Source organism: Phalangium opilio, unplaced genomic scaffold (genome assembly GCF_054372755.1).
Source record: "Phalangium opilio isolate 3A_F unplaced genomic scaffold, DU_Popi_V2 ptg000070l_1, whole genome shotgun sequence".
In the NCBI taxonomy this organism is placed as follows: Eukaryota; Metazoa; Arthropoda; class Arachnida; order Opiliones; family Phalangiidae; genus Phalangium; species Phalangium opilio.
The window spans coordinates 7,243,161-7,268,138 of record NW_028324182.1 but is presented as its reverse complement, the minus strand read 5'-3'; the positions used below and the strand labels follow the sequence as shown (position 1 = coordinate 7,268,138).

Genomic DNA, 24,978 nt, shown 5'->3' with positions numbered 1-24,978 from the left:
CTAAAATAAGGAATTATTTCTTAACTTGGTCTATGTTGACTCCGCACTTCGCTCTTTAATTTAACGTCGTCTGCTTTCGACCTTATTCGATAACCTTCGTGGCGAGCGAAAGATCACCTCCAAATTTGATTAAAATGGCCAAAGCAATTTCATCCCTTGGAACTAAACTTCCAATTTTAATTAAAAGTAATTTGTTTATAATTATTAAATAACCTTTGTTATTTTCAGTAGCTTAATTACTTACAGCGATGTTAAACACTTTGTAAAGAATGGCCTTAAGCCTTTGCTTTAACCTCCCGGATTCGGATTCCCCACCAATTATTCAAAAATATTATTGTAATATTTTAAATTACCGTTTATAGACACCATCGAGAGTTCCAAACCCAAGTTGGCCACCTTTTTGAAGTACGCCAAAGTCGAATTGGTTCCCCCAACACCTGCTGAGTTCCCTCAAGTAATGCAAGGCTTTGGAAAACTCATGCATTCCGCTAGGACTGGTGCTTGGAAAAAAATGAGTGTTAAGGTTAGTATATTTGATAATTATTATCTAGTTATTGATTAAATTAATGCGTATTAATTATAATTCAAATACAGGAAGCGTGGCTTAGCACTTTAGTTGGTACTGAAGTCATTATGTGGTTCTTTGTTGGAGAATGCATTGGCAAAAGAAGTCTAATTGGTTACCAAGTTTAAACCATTTTCAAATTTGGGGGTTAAATAATAGCGCAACCTTTGTTATGTAATGACCATCCTCTAAATAATTAGTCTATGTAAAATTTATTTAAAATAAAAATTGTACTTGACACATTGTTTTGCATTTCAAATAATTTGCATATCTAAGCCTAATAATTAAGCATAATAAATTAAATAAGTGTAAATAACGAATAACGTTTTGATTTGCTGAATGAATGGGCTTACCAACGTTTGGGAATATTAACCCTACAACAACATTTAAACAATGAAAATTATCAAAGAATACGTACAGACATACTAAAAATACTTATAAGCCTGCAATAAACTCGCCGTTATTGAGCATACAAAAAAGCCAACATCTAGGAGATCAGCGTACCATGTGTTTTCCCATAGCCCCTGTAGAAATGTTTCACCCGTTGCACACCAAAGCTCGAAGTATAGCTACCTAACAGGAGTAAAAATAAGAAAAACGTATAAAGATCTATTTTGAAGATTGATTTATGGTAATTATCTGCATTTCAGTTTTATTAATATTACACAACCTCATTTAATAACAATTATCAAGGAAAAACAAATTTAATCCTTTAAGTTTCGTGTATTAAATTATTTACATTTTCCTTAAATGTTTTAGCCTCCTAAAGCACCTTTAAAAATTTTAAATATATCCCTTTGAAAAGGAATAAGCGTTCTCGATTTTTATTGGTCCATCTCTGATTACGTAATATACCTTTATTTAATGCTCATTTATAAACTATATAAGGAAATGTTTATTTTCAACGTTTATTTACATATTTCTCGGGTCTTGGTCCAGAAGGTAAATATTTCTGCAGTTCGTTCACTAGCTTAAGTACAATACAGTGAAAGGCGGGAAAGAAGAGTTGGGAGTAGTGACGTAATTACATGTTTTTCTTGTTCCCTGCCTTTCCTTTTAATGATTGTAGATCAGAGAATGGACCATAACGGATCTCAGACTATAACAACCTCCTTTTAATTATTATTACCTGCCCTGGTATCACCAAGGTTGTCGGTTGTCAGGGCAGCTTAATTCTATATACCGTAACGTAGCTTTGTACGTACTGTAATGTTACATTGGTTTAAAATATAAGTTAGGTGAGAAAAGCTGCTGCATTTTCTGTTAATTTTCTACGGCTATCAAGGGACTAAAGAAAGCGGTATTCCATCCCATTTGGAAGATCCCATAGATAGAAAGTCAATGAGAAAAAGATAGCGGGTAATGTCGCCATTACGCGTATCCCTCGTTCCTATGAAGTCCTTTTTCATTGTTGCAATCTCATAATGGGATAGCTTGGGAGCTCGAGCGTTAACGTTTTCGCTTACTTTATGAAAAATTATTTTTCGTTTCTTTTATGCCTACATTTCGCGGAAAGTTTTGGGCAAATGAGTCTACTATAAACGGGTACAAATTACTATTATTGCGTATATTATACTTAGCTAGGTTATAGAATATCAAACTCATCTCGTAAGGCCGATCCTTTTTCATCTCATCACGAATTTTCATATCGAGCAATTTTAATCAAAATAACAAACTCTTTCAATTCCATTTTAAATTTTATCCGTTTTTTAATGATTTAATAGAGGCAATTATTGGAATTAAAACACTATGATATTATTGATAATATAAGTTATTATTATATAGTTTAATACATGATATGTGTGCATAGCTATAATTAGTGATTGCATCAAATGTTTTTCTTTTATTTTTTGTAAAAACTTTAGATCAAAGCTGTTTGTATTTTTTGTTGTAATTTTTTTCTTAGTAAAAGTTAACTTTATATAATTTTTTTCTTATAATTAATTATTTGTCTCTGTTAGTCTAGTATTAGAACCTTAATATTGGCACAAATTTTAAATTTCTTATAAATTTATAAATTATATTCAAGTTTGAAACTTAATTTGGAGCTCGTGTATTATGATTCGAAAATTAGGTTATAGTCTCATTGTCATTGGTTAATTCAAAAGTAACATCGTCGTGTTTACCAACTTAAACCAATCACGATCGAGGCTGAAAATGTTTCGTTCATTGTTCAAATTTGGTTTTAGTAGCGAAAACATTTCGAAAGTCTGAAAATTCTTATTTTTGAAATTAATTGGTACGCTTTCTCCGAACCTTGTTTACTTCAATTCAAGCTAAAGTAATTCATTCTAAAACATCCATTCCTCGATATTTCTTTCAGACTTACGAAACATAACTCATAAACTGTACGACTGCCAAGAGTTTTTGCGTGATGTAAGGCGCACCATATATTGAAAAATGAAGACAGTTTCGCTGTATAAAAAAAACTGTCAAGGGTAGCTTACACTCCATTTTAGAAGAACCACCATCAGAGAAAATGATCTCTTGAGACGTGGACCACCGACTGACCATTAAGTAGAAATCTTCGCGATCACAATGGAAAGCTATAAGTCTAGGAGGCAAACTCAAGATATCCTATTTTTGCCCTCAGAATGTCTGATTTCTTGTACTCATCATAAATCACTAGATTTCTCTACGCGCTTTTTCTTTTTCCATTTCAAGTCATCGTTCGTCGGGAAAGAATTTGGTGACATTTTATATAGAGAAAAAGGCCTCCATTATTTCGTTCGCAAAAACTAGACCAGAAGTATATTAAATCTGAAGTTGTAGCCGAGAAGGCGTGCGAGGACTACTATCTGGGTGTAATACATTCCCTGGAATATAGCTATCGATCTTACAGTTATCGTCTAGCTACATTATTTCGAATTTAATACGCTTCTGGAAGCAGATATATTCTTGTCCCTATTTCTAAAAGCCTCGCTATGAAGGTGTGAAAATGTTTGTTCGACTATACTCTTAATTTAGGCTCTAGGTAAGGTCATTAGGCTTAGGTGTCAAATATCTTTCAATGTGTGTGTATGCGTTTGTTTTTGTTTAGAAAAATCTAGGAAATTGATGTTTCTTCCTATACTTTTGCGGTTAAATTCATAGATATCCGGATATGACAAAGAAAACGGGCACTTGTTGAAGTTAATTAGTTCCACTTAAATTTAAGATATCCTCTAACTAATTTGATGTTTATCAGAACCCGTTAAAAGGGGTTTACAATCTTTCTTTCTTTCGAGAAGTATTTTATTAAATGTTTTCTTTAAAGTTTTACTCTAAAATGGATAGATAATTTTAGATTATTTTCAACCTTACAAAGGCAAACGTTTGCTTAAAAATGTTTTAAGTATTATTATTATAGAATATATTGATTTCAAACCTCACTGATTTCAAACATCCACGTTTAATTGTGTTTTTTTCACGCCGTTTTTTTTAGAATAATAAAGTTTTCGTTTGGTTTTAAAACTGTCAACCTTTGGTTTGGAAAAATACCAAGTGCACTATATTGATAGACTATAAGAAGTATATAGTAAAAGTTTAGTGCATAAATATATTTCAATATTTTAGTCTAAAAGCTACCAGTCCCTTTAATTCTATATAGTCACTCGTGAAAGATATAAATGGGGGAGGGGCTAAAGCCCATCGTACACGAATATTTCTCGTGATTTAAATCAATTGTAATCGTTTCGTGTGCGATAGACCTCACCAACACTTTATTTCGCTCTGTTCACAAACGGGGCTTGAGTTTAAATTCCAGGTCGGTAACAAAGCCTTATCTAGCAACATAGTGCAAAATGATCCAAAATTTGGACCAGATATTCAATTTGATCTACAGTAATATAAGTGGGCATTTTTTTCAGTGAAAATTGGTTCTAACTTCCAAACTTTCAAACCTCTTGAACAAAAAGTTTTCAGAAATTGGAAAAATACTTTACTTCAATTTTGCCTCGACTCTTGATTCATGTACTGTGAATTTATGTGTCCTTGATATGTTCTGATCTCGTAGACGGTACGATCAGGCGCATTGTCGCGATCCACCCTACAAGTTAGACCTAATTTGTAGGCTTAAAGACGATAAAGTGAAGTAGGGGAAGGTATTGTTTTCCACTTTTCCGGACTCAGTAACTGACGAAAAATGGCTCTTCACGACCTCCATCGTCCGGGTGTTCTTGGGCGTAACGGGAACGGTAACCGAGTTTCAAAATGATGTAGAACGATATGAAGAGTGGAGGACACATCCCTATAATGAAACCGGTCACGTTGAATGGACGTGGTTCCTCCTCCGCGGCTCGAGCGTCCCAGATGCTTGGTTCTACGCAAAGAACAATGATGGGTTAATATTCAAAGGGAACAGATGAATATATTCGTGCTTGTACAGCACCCTCAATCACTGACTGACCTACGAGCGTTAGGACGGCGCTGGTTTTTCCATGCTTATTTTCGGCGACGCAAGTGTAATTACCGAAACTTTGGGAGGAGACGGAGTCATTGGCACTACTGTTTGAGTCGTTGAGGACTTGTATGAGCAGGGTGGCGATTAGGGTGCAATTTCCGTTGCCTTCAAGTCCTGTTTTGTAGCGTTCGTCGTCCGGGTCACCCAAAAGGGCGTCGTCTTTGTACCAAGTGACGCTCGCTTCTGGAAAGGCTTCCACCACGCAACGCAGATGGCTATCGTTCGTCCAGGACCCCCGAACTTGGGCGTTGCCCACAAATATAACCGGGGGATCTGTCCGAAAAACATCAAAATTAAAGTTAAATGACCCTAACTTTCGAAGAAAAGTTTCAAGAGCGTATATTTTAGGGCGATCAGTAATTAGTTACTCCTAAATCATAATTCCATGAAATATTTCACATATTTCATTATTACTACGTTTAATCACATTTTTATCGACTTCGAGAATCGCGAGTTCGCGTTGCAACCCATATTCATGACGAAAAAGGATATCTTACATTCAACCACAAGGTTCAATTCTCTTTCTACAGGGACGCCAACTTCTCCACTGACGACTTGACAGACGTAGGAGCCTCCGTCCTTTCTTTTCACATTGTCTAACTCTAGAATCTGTCCGCTAGACAAATGGACGTCATCCGTATCATTCCTGGAACGTCGCTTCCAAGAAATTCGAACGGAATCGTGATTGGGCCTCGCTTCGCAAAGCATCGTTATATCGGAACCTAGGCAAGTAACTACCGAAAAATCGTCGAGACTCTTATCAGGAAGAAAGACAAACCAGGGAGCTGCAAATAAGAAATTCAAGAGTTAGTAAATAACCATGGTAATAGTATAAGACATATCTCACGAAATAAAATAACCCAAAGGCGAGTAAGATCCTGAACTTAATAAATTCTAAACCACAGAAATATACAATACAAAACTGAGTATGCTTAACTTCCAACTATTTCAAGTTCTTGGTTCTTTATTTATTGTTTACAAAAGACTCCTTGGTTGGGCAAAACAATAGCCTTAAAACGCACTGCTCTTAAGCTTGGCGAACAACCTCGCGCTAAGCCAAACTTTTTCTCTTTTGGTCTTTCTTTCAAGCCTTATCTATTCGGAACACGTTTCGCCAACAACAACACTGATCTTTGACTTCAGACGCGCGAAAGAAGCCATCTTCGCGGCTTTAAGAGTAACAAGAAGACATTTAATTCTCCAAAGAATAATTTCATGCCTGCGAGTCATCTGATTATAGGAAAAATTGAGTTGTTTTCGAGAATATCTTGTACTAACGAAACGAAGTTAGTATATTACTTTCCACAAGTCCACAACTCACAGTTATGGACATAATATTCATGTAACAAGGGCATAGATTCATAGTCAGTGTTGAAGGATAAGCACTTTTCACTTCTGTAACTATGACTTCGACTCAGTGACTCAAAACATTCGATAACGGAAAACTGAAGCACCAGTAAAAACCTCGAATGGTTTTACGAGCGAAGATCGCTTGATTTTTCGCGAAAAATTGGTAACATTCAGTAGCGCCTCAACTACGTTGGAAACGTAAACATGTCTCATGGAGGTGGGGAAAATTTGACGTAGTTATACCACTGACTTTATTGGTTAACTTTCGAGCAAAAACTTAAAAAAAAAATACTTAAGCATGTAGGTACAGGATACTTTGTTCCCAAACCATATTATCTTTTTTCAGAACACTTGAAATTTTTGCCTTTCTTTCGGCGCAATTGTTAACTCGCAAAAAAAGTTGGAACGTCTGGTATTTCGGGGTTGATATAAGGATACTTTCAGGACCAACTGACGTTGACTTAACGAAGAAGGGTGGGAAATGGGGAAGAACTGGTGATATTGGAAAATAGATTTATCAATCGAATTCGAAATCGTCTCGGGGAAAGTATACAAACGTTCTTCCCCATGTGGTTTTTGGAGGGAGGGGGAGTTCCAATGAGTAAGAGAAGAAAAATCCAACTTTCTCCGGGCTCAAGAAAACTCTATTACTAACGTCAATGACAGCTTGATCTTTCTCGTTCTCTTTCTTTCTTTCTTTCTTTCTTTCTTTAGAAAGTGAAGTTTGGCAAGTTTGCGACGGGGAAATCATGATTGAATGTGTAGGCCTAGATGATGATTATTTTGATATAATCCTTTTACTTATTTTATAACATTCACCCTAACAAGACGTGATCTATCCCTCGTATCAGAAGTGAGATGAGACTAGAAGTGAAGGGCTCTAGCATTGGTAATAGATCCTGGCATTAGTGAACAAATTTGAGGATTTTACGCCGCTTCAATCGCGCCTACGCTAGAGAGAAAAAAATTGTCGAGTTCCAAAAAATTTTTTTACCCCCTTCCCCTCAACCTAAAGCCGTGAAACACGGACACGGGTGCTTGAATCTAGTTCGGCCGTCTACCACCGCGAGCGTCTCACGTTTTGGAGGGGAAATTCTGAAACCGCCACTAGAGGGCCAACCGTTGGTGTGTTATCAAGAATATTCACTTTCGCCGAGTGAAGAATTTGGTTAGCTCAGTACTTCTAGTCTCATTTCACTTCTGCTCGTATTAATAAAGTTAGGACTTTCAGCTGTAATTCTAATGAATAATGGGAAAATTATTCCAGTTGCAACATTATGATATTTGTATTAAATAAATTCTTAATACCAGCTACTGCCAAATAAAAATGAACAAGCAAAAAATAATCCATAATATCATTATACAATCCCGCCATCGTGGCAGACGAAATTCTTTGGCTCTATATACTTTTTGGTAAATAAAAATACACCATTACCTTTATGAAAGCTTATAAAAGCATCGAGCCACTTGCCTTCCAACAAGAAAAGCATGAAACTTAATTGTTTAGGTATTTTTGCATTCTCTTTTCTCACCAACTTTCACACTATAGCGTCATAGAGACTGAACGCGTGCAAAAATAAACGATATTGGAGAGTGTAGGAGGTGCACGGTGGTGGAAAGAATATAGTTGTAGAGTTTTGGATTGTAGGGGCCGGGGTATACGAAATGGAGTAAATTAACCGGCACCATTTAGGTCTCCCTTTTTCTCGATATTTCAGGGGGCTTGTTCTTCGATTATACAAGGGTAAGGTTCTATGGTAGGAGCCTAAAAAATGCTTAATCGATTGCTAACGTGCGCGCCAATCAACCTGGAATGGCGGGAGGTTTTTTTTCTTCTTATAAACCTTTATAACCTGTCTTCCATCAATTGTTAAATCAATAATCCCTCTCAACTTAATAAAACACAGAAAAAAAAACCTGATTGAAAATGAAGACAAGGAGTTTTAATAGTCCAGTAGACGTATTATGACACGGAACTATTTTCTTAATGTAACTTTATACATTTTCTATTAGAAAACTAATGGTTTAGTGATTCACTAATAGTGATCTGAGTCATTTCTGAAACGCATAAGACGTTCTCTATCTTACGGAATTACCAAGAAGTATTAGAGTTTTTGAAAAATATAGTCAAACATCTCCTTTAACCTTCCTATTCAAATTAGGAAGAAACTGTCAACTCTACCTAGTTCTATGCCTCAACGTGGCTTTACGAGAACCTATGATGACGTAGCACCCACGTTGGGTTCACTTTGACTACAACCGGCTTCCATTTACCAGTGTCAAACTCTTGGAATATATAATTAATGCCTCACCATGGCTTCACGAGAACCCGAGGGGGTAGACACTTTGGATCTCTTTGTACACCTGAGTTCAAAAGAGTTCAGCTTTGACAGTGCATTGAGTTCAAAGCCTTCGGAACTCAAGAGTTCAGCTTTGACAGTGCATTGAGTTCAAGACATATTGTACACCTGAGTTCTCAAGTGTCTACCCCCTCGCGAGAACCTATGATGACGTTCCACCCACGTTGGGTTTACTTTGGCTAGGACCGGCTTCCATTTACCAGTGCCAAACTTACGGAATATATAATAAATTTTAAGTTTATGGTCTTGAATGGAAGATCGAAGCGACCCCTTACGGGTTCAAAAATAAAAGTGATTGATATTGGTTTCAAAAATCTTATATAGAGATATAGCTCGGGGTGTTTAAGGGATTACATTCCTTTTCAACAGCGCCGGAGAAGCACTACTTCTTTTCAAATAAGCTTTAACGTTACGTATTAATGCGCCCAATTCTCGCTAATTTGCCAAGTTCGCTTGAAAAATACTGTAGGAAGTTGATAAAGAATTAAAAAGAACGGTCGTCTAGACCGCGAAAATCCCCCTCCGACACGGACAAAGCTCGCGTGGCGACCTAAAACCTTACTCGGTGTGTCGGCATCAGCGTGACTAGGACTGGCTTCGTTGGGAAAAGATGAAAGGCAAGAGTGGGTAGATGACAATGATGACTTCCGGTTTGGGCTACTTCGAGGGAAGTGGTCGTTCTTTCGTTGACGAAGGGAACAACAGGACGGTCTCGTTTGATTTTTCGCCACCGATGTCCGCCGCGACGGGGCGCCTCGTTTCGATGATGCTGGCGTTAATCGGGTGGGCGTCGCCCCCTCGTTACCTCGAGAAGAACGAAACGGTCTGCCAATCCAGGTCAACTAAATAAAATAAAAGACGTTGAGAAGACAGAGTCATCAGCTGTAGCCATCAAGTCAAAGAAAACCAGCTGGGAAAACGCGTTACATTAAAGATGATGCCCGCGAATGAAGTCATTTTTATAAAAATAGAGAGTATAAATACAAGTCAATCAGCCAAGGAGTGAACAGCTGTAACTTGAGTCACACTGCTAATTGAGCCCAATAATTTATGCTAATACATTCACTCCTTGTTGATGATATCATGGCAAAAAATGGCTGATTACACGTGACCCGTAGTCATTGTACAAATAATATGAGATTGATTAGCCCCTTGGCTGAGCCACACTCTATCACGTTGAGAACAGTACTTGAACCTCACCGCACACTGTCAGTTCTCCCCTTCCGCCAGAAACTTCAAAACTTCCTGTATTGACCATCACGATCAAGTCAGGGAATAGTTTGTCAAAAGGAAGCGATAAAAATATAAGCTTAGCGGAGAAGTCAACCTTTACCTTACCACCGAACCCTTTCCTACTTCCTCCCCATCCGTAGTTTCACCGTTTTCACGCTTTTGCTAATGGTAATTAATCTAAGCACCTCGACTATTACAGCAAGTACGGAAACTAGTCCACTCTCTCATAAGAATCTTGCCATGCTTCAAGCTCGCCTTTACTCTACATAAGAAGACCTAACATACAGCTTTGTTAGGTAATTGAGACCGTTAAAGTTAGAAGAAGGCCTAACAGTTATAGTCACTTAGCACCTTGCTCGCTATCATCCTGTCCAGAAGAAATGTAACAGTTAACAATCCTTTCCGATTTGGAGGTCAAGAAATCCATACGTATGGAGAGCATTAAAGGGTTATGGTTATACAGCATAATACTAAACATATTTTTGGTGACTTACACGATTCTAAGATAGTATATCAGTGATTAATGAGGCTAATGAGCTTGTGTAAAGGGTTAATAGCCCTTGTCAAAAAAGCTGAAAATGCCATTCATCATACAGATTAAGATTTAAGACGGTAGAAATTAAAAATTCTGAACCGAGATTACAGATTTAATCCACGAAAATTTGAATTATTTTTTTTCTTTGTGTTTTTGTTGAAGGAAGATTAAAGACTTACGGATATAAACGGTCCTCGATTGGTGCACTCCACTCTTAAATGATCGCCTATAGACGCCTCGCACGACGCTTGAAGTACAACTAAAAATAAAAACATTAAAAAGTTAATTGAAATAAATATTTTAGAAAAATAAAAATAATAAAAAAAATTTTACACCTTAACCTAAATACGGTTACGACAATTGAAGAAGAAACTTTAAATTACGCCACCCCTAAGATTTGACCCGATTATGGAGGTTAAACTCATTAGCATAAGGTAAGGGAAGACCCTGAAGTGTTTCGTTTTAAACTGAAGATTTCGAAAGAAAACTAAATTTTTCTAAAACCTATAAATTTTTCGACCACTGGCTTGTCGGCTTTTGACAAGATTAAAATTTTAAAATTTACGAAATTATCCTAGCGTATATCGGTTGATTCCAAATTAAATTAGGGCAATTTCGTTTAAGGTTTTATAACTGACCATGAGGAATTCAACGACAAAAGGAAAGGGTTGGAATTGGCGGGCAAAGTTTAAATCCAATTATTTTAGGAAAGTGTCGGTTGTTAACGTCAGACCGGGCTCGAGCGTTTCGCTGAAAGATTGTAATTTATAGGGTTTCGGAAGGCGAGAGCTTCTTCTTTACGACGTTAATTTTGGAACGCCAAGCCGAGGGTTAACTCGTAAATTTTAGGCTTATTACAAGGCCAAGCTATCCAAAAAGAAAATGGCAATAAAATTCAAAGGTCAAAACAAGTAACAAACTAAAATAAACTCAAATTTATTTTCCAAGTCGATTCTAATCTTCATTTCAAGCTAATGTTAAGTTTAATAAATAATGGCAGAAGGTGATAATAGAAGAAGGATGACACTGTATCCTCTTAACATGATTTTTTCCAGGCTCACCCTTTTTGGTTGCTCCTCCGCTCTGAAATTTAGCTTGACCTTTTGAGCTCAGACCTTTAGGTGTCATTTAAGCATTCTAATGTAACTTATTTAAAGTTTACGTTCCGCTTTGACCCTAACTCTCGCATCTTTAGCTGACCTTTCGTAGCTAGCATTATAAAATATTTACATGACTTGACAAAAAGTCTAATCTAACTTTTGTCCAAGAACCTTTATATCTTTGAAAAGAGAGAGTGGTGTAGGCGATACACGCTTTAGTAACTCTCAATAAATAAATATAGGAAATTATGGCGTACACTGCGCATAATAAAATATTTTGTAAAGATTATCAGAGAAAATACTGGCCGTTTGCAAAATAAGAGGCTGCGAAAACCATATTTTGCGTTAAGGAATATGAAAGGCAGAAAAAATAAACCGAGCATTCCCTTACTATATGAAAAGTAACGCGTGATTGGCTGTAACGAAAAAAAGGAACCCGGGTTCATTCTACCAAATATATTGCTTTACCAACCGAATCAACCAACGTAACGTTTCGTATATTTCTAAGATAGCAAAATGCGTAGAAGAAAGAAATGACAAAATCAGATTTTACGAAACATATTACAGACTTAATAGTCTTATATAGAGAAAGTGTATAAAAATGTACTTCTTTTCTTTTCTCGTGCGGCATGCTATATATATATACCTTTCAAACTTTTTTGGTTATATACTAGGCCTAAAGGACATCGAAATCCTTTTTAAATAAATATCAAAAAACTTTCATGTTGGCAAAGGCAAATAAAAATAAAAGAAAGTAAAGAGCGCGCGCGGGTGACGTGTGGTTGCCTCGTAACCAACGAAAATATTATTTACTATCCCACCCCGTGGTATTCTGGAGGGGGGGAAACTCATGCCTGAGGAAAACGATAATACTAAAGTAGATCGCGGATACATTTACCAAAGAAACTAGAAAGATTGACTCTGCGTCCCAAAACTCAATCATACAGGGTACTACGGAGTATTATTTATATTCACGAAAGTGGCCCACTTTATGTTATTTTTAAAAATTCTAAATATTATTATACCATCAACCCAAATATTCTGTTGTTTAAATATTTTAATTGGAAAAGCCGACATGTAGGCGTTCACAACCCAATGTATTTCCCGATAACGCCTGTAAAAGTATTTCACTGCCATGCATTAGTGCAATTTTCAAGGCCTGACGTTTCAAAAAATAATTAATGGTAATGTGGTTTGAAAAATGGATTTTGGGCGAAATAATTTAGTCTCAAGAGAAATAGTAAAGGTAAAATTTGTCATTAACTTCATTGCAAAATGAAATGGTCCCGCAAATAGAGACAATTTCATCAGTCTTTATGGACTAACATGAGCGAAATGTGGACTGGTAATATGAAAAAAGGGAGTTTTTCCAAATCAACGAGAGAGCTAGGGTTACAAAACAAATGAACGAGAAAATTTCCAACCTCATTACAAAAAATAAAATTGATGTCAAGTTTATGTTAGGAAGTTTAAGTTCATAGATTGCAATCAAGAACAAGGAGGGTTCAGCACGAAGCGGAAATAAAGGATAATTAGGAATAGTGTGGGAATAGTGTTGGTTAAATATACATGTACAAAAACAAACAGTCTGTCATATGATGGACTAATGTTTAACCCTTATAAAAAATGAGCTACGTTTGAACAGCAATAGTTATGGTTAACTTATCCTTTCTAACAGATACACGCCGTTAACTTAAAGTGTCTATTCTCCTTTCTTCTTCCCACTTTATAATTCGGTTACGCAGTATCCCAGAGGGGTCCTAGAGTCACGTAGGCAGGGCCCTAGATGGAAATTCCTATCATTCCTCAAAAACGCGTTGTAACTTTTAGCTGCATAGCACGTGACGCTAAAACAGGCTACAGCCAAGTCTTAAAAACGGAAAAAATATAGGTTTCCCAAGCAAGGGCGCGTAACAATACAATATTTTTTTATTATTATTTCTGCACCCATTTAAAAAAAAGAAAAACAGAAAACACCATGCTTTTCTTTTTCAACTTTTAATGGATTTTATGAAGCGTACATTTTACATGTTGTAATAACATTAGGCGTAAATGTAATTTGTACATTTAACAACGTACAAACAAAAATACTCTAGATTAGGAGAGAAATTTATATTACCAGAAGTGAGATGAGACTAGAACTACTGAGCTAACCAAATTCTTCACTCGGCGAAAGTTAATATTCTTGATAACACACCAACGGTTGGCCCTCTAGTGGCGGTTTCAGAATTTCCCCTCCAAAACGTGAGACGCTCGCGGTGGTAGACGGCCGAACTAGATTCAAGCACCCGCGTCCGTGTTTCGCCGCGGTTGAGGGGAAGGGGGTAAGAAATTTTTTTGGAACTCTACCAATTTTTTTCTCTCTAGCGTAGGCGCGATTGAAGCGGCGTAAAAACATCAAATTTGTTCACTAATGCCAGGATCTATTACCAATGCTACAGCCCTTCACTTCTAGTCTCATCTCACTTCTGATATTACCAAGGAGGATGTTTGTATTTAGTAACTAACTGGAGTAGTTTTTGTGTCAATTAGACTGACCGATGTAAACGTATTTTCATAAATGTATTTTATAATATTATAAGTTTATAACAATGTCAAAAAGAGAGAGATTGACCCGCTTCCTGTCCTAGGTTAAAATTTAAAATTAAAATTGATCACCGCGTGTAGAAAGTAGGTAGGTCTATATCATTTCCTCGAAACTGTATGTGTGCAGTCGTTATGGGCGCGGAAGATAAAGTGTCAGGGACATACTACTCCAGGGAATTCACCTTTCTCGCTAGCTACATTTTGAGATTGGAGTTTGAACGCGTCGGTTACTCTTGATTTCCTGGAAAGTTATATAGGGAAGTTTTAGATGGGGAATATATTCGAAACCGTTAACTTGAATAATGTATAGAAGTCGCGTAGAGTCGCTAAGCTTCCCTTGATAGTTACCCTCTTTCATAGAGTAAAAAATTAATTTATTCGCCCACTATCTAGGCATAGCGCTCTCTCGGTTCGGTGTTTTTCATAAACGCATTTTTTCCAGGCCAGAGACTTCTACCATCTATAAGGGAAAACTCAGATTCTATCACTAAACGTTCTCAGGTTTTATTTGGGTTCTTGGATGAATTGAGGCGAGGTATAGCTAAACATGCTAAAGCCTTCATGGTTATATGTTCTATTGGATTGACATGATAGCAATTTCCCGGAGCTATGTGGCTTATTGAAAACGCTTATAACACCTTGCGTTCGAAAGGGAATAACCGTAATTCCTTCACAACTGCATGCCGGAAATCTTAGAGTTTATAGTTAAAATCGGTGAGCGTCTTAGAAAATTGATTCTCTAATCATTTCTTCCTCCAAACTAATTCAAAGTTAGAGTTTTAACTCCCTTATATGGTATTTTGGGCCAAGGTGCATGCCTTATCGTACGTTGGAAGCCGCTTAATTTTAACATAAATTAAACTTTGCCTACTGCATTAAAACTTTGAAAGATTGTCCAGAATAATATGAAAGCCGGTAAAATTAGACTTCCAAAATAGCTAGTCACAAAGGTGTACTATAACACAAGAGAGAGGAATGATTCTGACACAAATTTCGTCTCGCCACGTATTCTGGAAAGAAAGGAGACCGGGGAAGTAAAGGGGCGAATGAGCTAGAGGGAGGGGTATAAATCGAGCAACGCGAAAGGTCAAACGCCGGGGTCATTTAATCAAGGGGTCTCGACACCCGGACGTTTAAAGGCGGCGCCAAGCTACGCTTCAATGCCGAGGAAACACGAGCTCTCTATATAGTCCGAGAAAGAATTCTACTAAAATGAAACTTGACGTCTCTAGCCCGAACAAAAATTGTATTCCATTTCAAAATGAACAGTTTCGCAATATTGATCACGCCACTCTATAACGGTTTTTACGATAAGGATAAAAAGTCAAACGTCAACGAATCGATTGATCCGCACGTTATACTGTTTGTGACGTTTACTTTCACTGGTATTGTAAACACCGTGGTCAATTTGCCGATGGTGGAGGTCGAACCCATGACGATTCTTTCGTTAGCGACAAAACTCCAACTGGTCCATGGGAGGGTTGACATTTTTATTCCTCAAATTCACATTCAAGTTCACAGTATTCTGAGAAAACACTTCCCTATTTGCTTTTCACCTAATCAAAGCTTCCCTCGTACACCTGTGCCTTGATAAGACGCGGTAGCTATTCAAGAGAATACTTTTATCTGCCTATTCCACTAGAACAGCGAGCGTCCTTTTCCTTTGGGTATTTTCCATCTTGGATGAGGTCGCGTGAGCTAATTATTTTAGTCTCTCTATAGGGAAAGCGGGAGACCTTTAATTAGCCGCGCTTTATACCATGTAGTTTTGGGGATTTCGGTGGGGAGGAGTCCAGGTCAATGGCGAAAAGCTCCCATGCTGTGTGAATTTATTAGAAAAGGGTTGACCAAATCAAAACTACATTTGATTAAAATTATATATATTTTAGTAAATCAGCTGAGATTAGTCAAATCGTATGTAAAAAAGGTAGAATAAATGAAAGAGAAGAAGAAAAAATGACATCAACGAGGACGTATAGATAACTGAACCGGATGAATTGTGCCCAAAAAAACAACCCAAAAAGTGGTGGAAAATCCTGTCCTATTGTCAAGCTGTCAAGATGATGACACTGAGCGCCAAGTACAAATAGAGGAAAAAATCACCCAACCCCGAGGGGCTACTCAGCCGTACTCCTTTGTACACATCCTAAAATACTCTTATAATACCAAAGGTATCCGGTATACCCTCTCCCAAAGTGTGAATTATCCCTCGAATAACTCCCTTATGACAAGTTTATCTCCACTATATACTTCTGTTCAACCGCGGTTAACAAAAAAGAAAAACGTTGTAGCGCATTAATACATAATGTTACATTTTTCATAGGAAATAAAGTAATGGTCGAACATTGTTACAAAAAAACTGTGAAGAGTATGTGAGAATTTCTAGGCCGCGTATAACTACGATTACTCCACCGTTTCCTAACACCTCTCAAAGCTTTCATTGCCTTTCCAGCTCCATTGCCTCCGGTTAAAAGCAAAGGAACTGCCTTATTTTTTTCTCAAGACCTTCCGAGGTTTGACGCGAGGACAACGCAAAGATCGAATCATACTCGCAGACGTGAAAACAAAGGTTAAGATTAATACGGTAGGACCGGAAACCAAAATGTTCCTTGCTGTATCGGAAGCGGAAGCGGAAGAGATAAAATCTCGAATTAGACCTCTATACAATAATGAATAATGAAGTGATGTGTAGTAAGATGAGAGTATATGCTAACAATTCAAGTTCATTTTATTCTTAGCCACGTAGAAGGTGTAAAAAAATATTTCTGGAGTCTGTATCCAAATAAACTTTTATTAACCCCATGGGGAAGAGGACAAAAACAAAGAAGGTAAAGCTTTCATCCTCGTAAAATTTTACCTGCAGTCTTAATAAAAACTGAATACGGGCATTGAAGGGCTTGCTTTTTACAAAATTATCTTTGTTTCAAAAGTAAAGTTCCCAGTTGAAGTATAGTAGAGGGAACGTTCGTAAGAATTCTACGCGTTAACAATCATAAATGGAACGAACTATATAGAATATCTCTTGAATATACTGTAACAGTTTTCGTCTTTGAAACCCTAAAAGCTGCTAAGCTTCCAAAAAGCTTCGATGATCTTATAGGCCTCTCAGATACCCAGGCCAGAATGGTATAAATTTCTCCTAAAGAAATAAAACCCCACTAAAGCTTGAGTGAATAGAAGGAATTGAGTTAGGCTAGCTGTTGCTTGCTGTCTTGTGCCTGGAATCGATAAGTCGAGGAATTCGAATGAAATGTCCGCGAGGATTTGATGCGATGGTGAAGTATAAGCTAGAGAAACAGGTGTTTCCCGCTACATTTTGTATCGGCCTTTTTTATATGGAAAAAAATGTTACTTAATGCGATATTAAATCGTCAGATTATAGCAAATTCAATTCTCATTTATACCCATTATCGCCGTAACATGTTGCGGTGTTCGAATTGGACAATAGCATTAGCGACACCGAAAACGTGTCGCGGCTCCGCATTTTAATTTCAATAAGTTATAACTTGTAGACCTGTGTTTTAGGCCTAATTCTTTTCTAGTGTCTTAGAGCGATAAATATCTTATTAAAGTGTTTATGTGGCGTAATTGAATATGAAACCAATAACGGACGGTCGAGTAGGCCTGTTATAGTTCCCATAACTCCTGGTTGATTGACTCTCGGAAAGTTCTAGTGTTAACCAATCAACTAACCTCGTGTCGAATTTAGGTCGGGCGTGTTTCAAAATTGAATATTTCTGTCAATATCCGCAGTAATATTATAAACGTCAAAGAAAATAAATGATTAGAAATAGTATAATATCGATTGGTAAATACAGAAGTATATGCAGAAATTACGTTCAAGTACGGAGCAGTTTGGAAGATAAAGCTGAGGCGGTTTAATGCGCAATACAGAATGGCATAGAAATAAAAGAAATATATTCAAACTGTTCTTGAACAGGATAATGGAAATTCGATTAAAAGTTGAAATCTGTATACTTTCAGTACAAGTGTAACATACACCCCACCCTTCCTGATCAATATCGGCATATATCGTATACTAACATTTCTCAGGCCTTCTACATTTCATTTTGATAAAACTAAAATGTCGTTAAAATATAGCACGATAAGTTTATAAGATATATTATATTAAATTCACTGCCAGTATTAGTCGATAAGTGAAGGAAATACCTTACTTACGGAATCTACTTTATAAACTTATGATAGCGCACACCACACACTGTAAAAAAATATCCATTAAGGATTTTTCTAAAAACATTTCCCCCTTACACGTTTTTCATTCCAAGAAAATTTAATTTAAACCTTTATGGGTAGATCTTCGCTCGATATTTGCTATTAGTCACAGAAGTATATTAAAATGAAACTATACTAAGTGGTTTAAAAATCGAGAAAGAGTATATAGAATCACCCGCCCGCTCCTTGACAAAAGATCGTAATAAATACCAAGACTAACTTACTTCTATGATGGATATTCATTCTATATGGTTTTGCGTGGATAAAACGTTAAGCCTAACTCTATAGGACAGAACGGGATTATAAAAAAAGAGGGCTAGGAATAATAAAAGCTAATCCTGAGTGGCACCCGAATGTAAAATATCGAGCGATCTGATCAAGAAGCAGACCAGAGAATAAAAGGATAAAAAGTCTGAAGAAAAGTTTGTATGAAAAGAAAAAAGGGAAAAAGGTCCTATACAAAAGCTAAATTGAACGAAAGGGAAAAGATTTTCTCTATATATATTGCATTGTTACGGCAGCCTTTAGAATCATCCTAAAATCCCACAGGAGTAAGTGATGTAAAAAAAAAGTCAAGAATGTTCCTCGTGAATATTTTAAAATTCGAAAATAAATAAATAAACATTCGTAAAAAGATTGAGTTCGTATTTAGGGGCTACGCACAAAAATGAAGTTTCATCCTGACTACGTGATACTCGAACACTATAGACCATTGCATTATTAAGAACTAGGTTCTATAACCAACCAAACTAATAGACATAACCAACTGAAATAGTTTTTCCTACAAACTTATCGTGGATGAAAAATGCGAAGTTTTTATGAAACTAGGTTACAATGATTTGTTAAATTTAATTTCTATTTTTTGAAAGCTTATTTCGCTCATAATTTAAACTCTCACAGTTTTAAGACGTTATTGTACGTCTTTCTAAGCTGGCCAAGAGAAAAAAAAGGGTTTGTTCTCTAAATGATGCGAGAAAGAGAAAAAAAAATGGGAGAAGCAAAGCAGATGTTGAACATCTTTCATTCGTTCGCTAATATTAGGTCAGCGATATGTAGTACAACACCGCCGGAGAAACCCCGCAGATAAAAACACTACACCTACCTACTAACGCTAAAATAAATGGATAGGAGACTCTTCACCTTTCTATATCAGCATATGGCTATCTTTAGAAAGGCAAAGATTGACCAACTTGTTATATCAAAAGAAACGGAGAAAAAACTTGCGAGTATAATTGTTGTGATAGTCCAAGCTGATCTGTTCAAATTTACAAAACTAGATTTGTAGGAAAGATGATTTTAAATACAAGAACAAATAACACTTGAGTAGACAGTTGATGTGTTCAGTTCTCGTTAAATTTTTTGGAGCTACTTCCGGCACTCGTTTCATGGTAGACATGTGATTACCTTTGTCTATAGAGGATATACAGTAAAACAGACGACATTTTTCACCCAATGATATGTCTTGTACAGAATGGACAAAACCGGAAATGAATAGTAAAAATTTGGCGACATATTCCCGTATGTATTGGTAAAAGTAACAGTATCTTCTCCTCTACTGTACACCCTTGATGCTTTTAAGTACTACCACCTTGGATAATTATTATTACCACACCAACTTAAATTTAAATTTATATTTAACACATCTATCAGCACTCAGCAGCAAGCAAGGGGATTTTTGTTATAGTTAGTTTACTTGACTATAGTTAAAATAAACCAGAACGATCAGGTTCTTTGCTCAAACGAATACGAGTAGTTCCTTGAACTTCGAGTGGCAACGGGCAAGAAGAGTACTTGAGTACCGTTTGGACATTGTGTTGACAGATTTTTAATGACAAAGAGTAGCTCTACGGTACTTCCTAAAGGAAGAAGACCATATACTACAGCGCACTTTGTCGCCTGGATGCCTTTCAAAAACCCGACCGTAAGCCCGTTTAGGGGAGGAGTCAGTCCCGCTTTTCTTTGCCAGCTAGCGCGCATTCTAAAAGATTAAAGAGCTAAATTTACTCACCAAGTTTCGTTGTTAAATAACCCTAAGCTATACTATAGTACTTGGGCGACTTTGAAGGGAACTCACTCAAATAGAATAGTAGTTTTTTACAATGGAAGTAAAGGTGTTTTCTAGGCAACTTAAAGACCGCGGCGCACCCTTATCTTTCTACGAAATATAGACCTCCTAACATTTATTTATATATGCGTGTACTGAGTGAAAAAAACAACAATAGACCAACTGAAAGCAATGTTACATCAAGAAGTGATATCTAGTTTATTAGGGAAAAGATATAAATTAGTCACATTTCCAGCTTTATCTCCAAACCAAACGTAGATCCGGAGTCAATCCCCGCCTCTAAATTACAACCAGCATCTCATTGGTTCTTGAAAACTCACGTCAGCGCGACGTGAATGACGAAAATTACTTGTATTTTCCGACTGAGGAGAGGTGAAATAGCCCGGCCTCTTTTTACCAAAGAGGAGGGAAATAGGGAGAGATAAAAGCATAGGCAGCCGTGATCCATCCGTATTCAGAAGAGAGGAAAATACACGGCGGCTCTTAACGCGCAACTTATTCGCGCAAAGTTGACGTTATTGGTTCTCCTCTTTCGGGCTACTACGTCACCAAAATTGCTCGGAAAGGTTTAAACGTTGTTAAAACGTACGCTTTAAAAATAAAAAGCCGAGGCTTAAGTGAAATGATCAGCCAAGTGGGCTTTTTTAAGCAAAGAGTTATTTATTTATCAGAGGTAATTTAGATAGATAGTATAAGATTAGAGCCGTGTAATGTTTCAGGAAAATATTCAAAATATCTTACTTGTAAACATATAACACCAAATCCTGCTAATGGATCACTATCATCATTAGAAAAATGGCTTGAGCACACGAACCCACGAAATGATGTTTTTTAATTACACATTGTTGATGTTTGGTTATAGGTTTTCGAAATGGTTTAAAAGTTATACCGTTCATTTTTGGATTACTTGAATACCGCGTAATATTGCTACTACAATTCAAGTAGTAGCATTTTTTTGTGGTAAACCATTTTAAATTACCTCTGATAAATAAATAACTCTTTGCTTAAAAAAGCCCACTTGGCTGATCATTTCACTTAAGCCTTCCGCTTTTTATTTTTAAAGCGTACGTTTTAACAACGTTTAAACCAAACCTTTCCGAGCAATTTTGGTGACGTAGTAGCCCGAAAGAGGGGAACCAATAACGTCAACTGTGCGCGAATAAGTTGCGCGTTAAGAGCCGCCGCGTATCACAGATTTTCCTCTCTTCTCAATACGGATGGATCACGGCTGCCTATGCGATTATCTCTCCCTATTTCCCTCCTCTTTGTTTTTACGTTCCCCCTTGTATTTTGAAAGGGGGACTGGGACTATGGCGCACGAATACTTAGGCATCTTAAACCTTCTCCCTAATAAACTAGATATCACTTCATGGTTACACAGAAAAAGCACGCTAGAAACAAACGGGATAAGTTCGCACGTTTTAACCATTAACCAAAGTGTTTTACACTGGCTCCATGCACTGGGCACCTTATAGTCTACTAGTTTCAATTATTCTTTATGTAAATAATATAGCTAGGCCTAACTCGCGTTAGAGACGGAAACATTCAAGAGGATGTTCCGCTAACTGCGTAACGGAGACCCATCCATTAAAAATATTTAAAAAATTATTGAAAATAATATATTCCAAGCGAAGCTGTTACTCGGACGTTAAGTTTAATATTTGGTGTGGAACGATTGGAACGGATGAGCGAATTTTCGCCCCCCCCCCCTCGCAATCTAATCCGCTTAATTTACGGAGTTAATATCGGAGCGCGGGATTCGCCCCCGTGGAGAGAGAAAAGCCCGAAAGGAAAGAGAAAATCAAGAGCAACGAGAAGATAGGAAGCGAAAGCGAGATAAGAGGAATTTTGAAGGCGCCAAAAAGAAGGCTATATACTAAAGCTTTCCAGCAAAGATATAAAAGCCATTTATTCGACCAATTACTTTAAAAGGGGCTTTTCCTAAACTTTTATTTTGAATTTTCACTTAACAAAATATTCTACTATCTACTTGGATACCAAACATTCTAATTTAATTTTCAAATACAGATGCCTGTTTATGCTCACATCACGCAAACTGATAAAAGTATATTCGGAATTGCTGTTCTAGAATCGAATTTAAAGGCCGACTTCCAGTGACAAGGGTTCTAGCGAACTGAAAATCGAGCATCGAGACTAACAATGAAGCGACCGTGCCGATTTTCGAAGCCCCGCTGGGTCAAAAGTTGCAAGGGTTCTCGCTAACTGAAAGCCGTGCAATGTGGTTCTAGCGAACTGAAGATGAACAATAGAAATCCATTTAAATTTATTTCCTCTCGAATTTTTGCTTTCCCGTGAAGGAAATTCTCTATTGTGTATCTTTAGTTCGCTAGAACCACATTGCACGGCTTTCAGTTCGCGAGAACCCTTCCATCTTTTACCCCAGCGGGGATTCGAAAATCGGCACGGTCGCTCCATTCTCAGTCTCGATGCTCGGTTTTCAGTTCGCTAGAACTCTTTTCGATGGAAGTCGGCCTTTAACATAAACCTTACTTATATGGTACGATTGACAAAAGCAATAAAATTAAACTTATTGCGAGCGCGGTTCAATTTGATTCAAACCAGTTCCCACCCAATATACACCGCTGTTTTAGATTGAGCGAAGTTACTGCGTGGCAAAACTTTAGTTCAATTATGCCTAACCTTTTTACGTAAATGGGATTTTCTTGACATAAGCAATAAAATTAAGCTTATTGCGAGCGTGGTTCAATTTGAATCAATCCAGTTCCCACCCAATATGCCGCTGTTTTAGACTGCGCTCGGTTACTGCGTGGCAACACTTTAGCGAAATTATGCATAACCTTTCTTTTTTGGTAAGTTGGATTCTCTTGACATAAGCAATAAAATTAGGCTTATTGGGTGAGCGCGCGCGTCAAGGAGTCGTGATTTTCGTCGCGAACTCAATTTGCAAGATTGGATTAGTTAGCGGAATGGAATTTGTTGAAATGGCGTTAACCGAGCTCATTTAGGAGCAGCAAAGGGGCAAACTTTATCTTCTTCATACGCTTCAATAGCTCGGGAAAATATTACCCCACTCCAGGAGCATCTTAATTTGTCAGTCATTCGTGAAAGCATAACTGGAGGTCGTCTGGAGCCTGGAGGGAATGCTGGGAAGGCAACCTCACCAATCCCATATTCATGGTGCGTTAAGCTAATAGGTTAGGTTTTGGTATAATGGGGGTCACGTCGCTGTTTTCTAAGTGTCTCCTACTGAATATGGTAAATGGATACCTGAATATCTAAAATGTAAATGTGTAGTTACGCATTACAAACGGTTTACCACAGGATTCGTAAGAAATTTTTACATTCAAAATCCCTGACTTTCCCAGATAATCCCTGACCAAAATCATTTTAAGGTATTTACCAGAGCCCACTTTTCACACCTGGCTCATATTTAGCATTGCTCGAAGCATGGATTGATATACCAAACTAAATCCCTGACATATCCCTGACTTTTCAGGAAAATCAAAAATGTTTCTCCTATTTTCCATATCAATGACTTATCCAGGTTTTGCAGGTTATCCAGGTTTCGTACGAACCCTGTACCAATAGTCTTGCGTTTTTGACTTTCGTTTAAAGATTAGGAATCTAGTATATCAAGGTCATTCTGCGTATCTCTCTCTTTCGGGAGGAGGAACTTTTTTGTAACATTTGTACACCTCACGTAAGGCAGATGGTACTTAAGTAAAAGTAGAGGGGGTATAACGTTGCTTTCGATATATAGAGCTATTTCAGTGGGGGAAAAATTTCGTCTGCTACGAAAATTGGGCCTGCCTTTGGCGGACCAGGGCGGCCATTTTGTGCAGATTTTCTCTATGGGCAAATAGCATTGGTGACGTAGCCATTACCCCCTCTGAAATAGCTCTATAGGACTTGAATTACTCTATTGGTAGATTTATATAGAACCCCCGTGTTGAAAACCGATAGAATCTGAATCCTGAATTCTCGATAAGTAAAAAGTATTATTATAGTTGGAACTATTCGTTTCGTGCGACCTTAAAAGTGGGTCACTCAAACATACGTTCTATAACGATAAAAATAATGTTTTCCTAATCTTTCGAAATCTGTATAATAAATTCGACCCAAACACGCGAAGGTACGAGTAAACGTGGTAAAAAATTTACCAGTTCGATTGCTCGGAACACCCTGAAGAAATACGCCGGGTCTTCCTTCATAATGCCAAAAAAAAAACACTAATTGATTAGCTTAATTAAAGCAAACTAACCTGCGGTCTGTCCAATGAGGCACACGAAAGCAGCCGCTGCCCAGATGATCGGACCGTGGTTCATTCATCCGTTTAACTTTCAAAGGACCCTAATACGGGTTCGTGGCAACGTCACAATCCACGAAACGTAATTATCACGCGTGTCTCACGCACGTGAACGCAAATTGTACGCGGAAGACATCGCACTTCCGAACACGCGAGTCGCGCGCGGACGTCTGACTGGGAACTCCGTTCAAGAAAATTCCACCGCTTGTCCACCGCCCTCTT

At 37.4% G+C, this 24,978-nt stretch overlaps 2 protein-coding genes across 2 annotated transcripts; one reads left to right on the top strand and one right to left on the bottom strand.

Annotated features, from left to right (window-relative positions):
* Nucleotides 1-30: 30 nt before the first annotated feature.
* On the top strand, nucleotides 31-808 carry ATPsynG (ATP synthase, subunit G). Its single transcript, XM_089842841.1, has 3 exons — nucleotides 31-186; nucleotides 363-523; nucleotides 595-808. Exons 1-3 carry the CDS (start codon nucleotides 135-137, stop codon nucleotides 691-693), a joined length of 312 nt encoding a protein of 103 aa, XP_089698967.1. The 5' UTR covers nucleotides 31-134; the 3' UTR covers nucleotides 694-808.
* Nucleotides 809-1,067: 259 nt separating this feature from the next.
* Nucleotides 1,068-24,978, bottom strand: LOC149661357 (uncharacterized). Its single transcript, XM_089842836.1, has 6 exons — nucleotides 24,712-24,978; nucleotides 10,664-10,743; nucleotides 9,279-9,558; nucleotides 5,504-5,791; nucleotides 4,953-5,279; nucleotides 1,068-4,865 (listed from the first exon to the last, which is right to left on the bottom strand). The coding sequence occupies exons 1-6, from the start codon at nucleotides 24,773-24,775 to the stop codon at nucleotides 4,672-4,674; spliced, it is 1,233 nt and encodes a 410-aa protein (XP_089698962.1). The 5' UTR covers nucleotides 24,776-24,978; the 3' UTR covers nucleotides 1,068-4,671.

What these genes read in the sequence shown, in the direction of transcription:
- ATPsynG (XM_089842841.1), top strand. Translation starts at nt 135, where the DNA reads ATGGCCAAAGCAATTTCATCCCTTGGAACTAAACTTCCAATTTTAATT. An exon ending in ACTTCCAATTTTAATTAAAA is followed by an intron (nt 187 to 362) that starts GTAATTTGTTTA and finishes TACCGTTTATAG; the next exon opens with ACACCATCGAGAGTTCCAAA. An exon ending in GGAAAAAAATGAGTGTTAAG is followed by an intron (nt 524 to 594) that starts GTTAGTATATTT and finishes ATTCAAATACAG; the next exon opens with GAAGCGTGGCTTAGCACTTT.
- LOC149661357 (XM_089842836.1), bottom strand. Translation starts at nt 24,775, where the DNA reads ATGAACCACGGTCCGATCATCTGGGCAGCGGCTGCTTTCGTGTGCCTC. An exon ending in CCTCATTGGACAGACCGCAG is followed by an intron (nt 10,744 to 24,711) that starts GTTAGTTTGCTT and finishes TTTTATTTTTAG; the next exon opens with TTGTACTTCAAGCGTCGTGC. An exon ending in ATCGAGGACCGTTTATATCC is followed by an intron (nt 9,559 to 10,663) that starts GTAAGTCTTTAA and finishes TATTTTATTTAG; the next exon opens with TTGACCTGGATTGGCAGACC.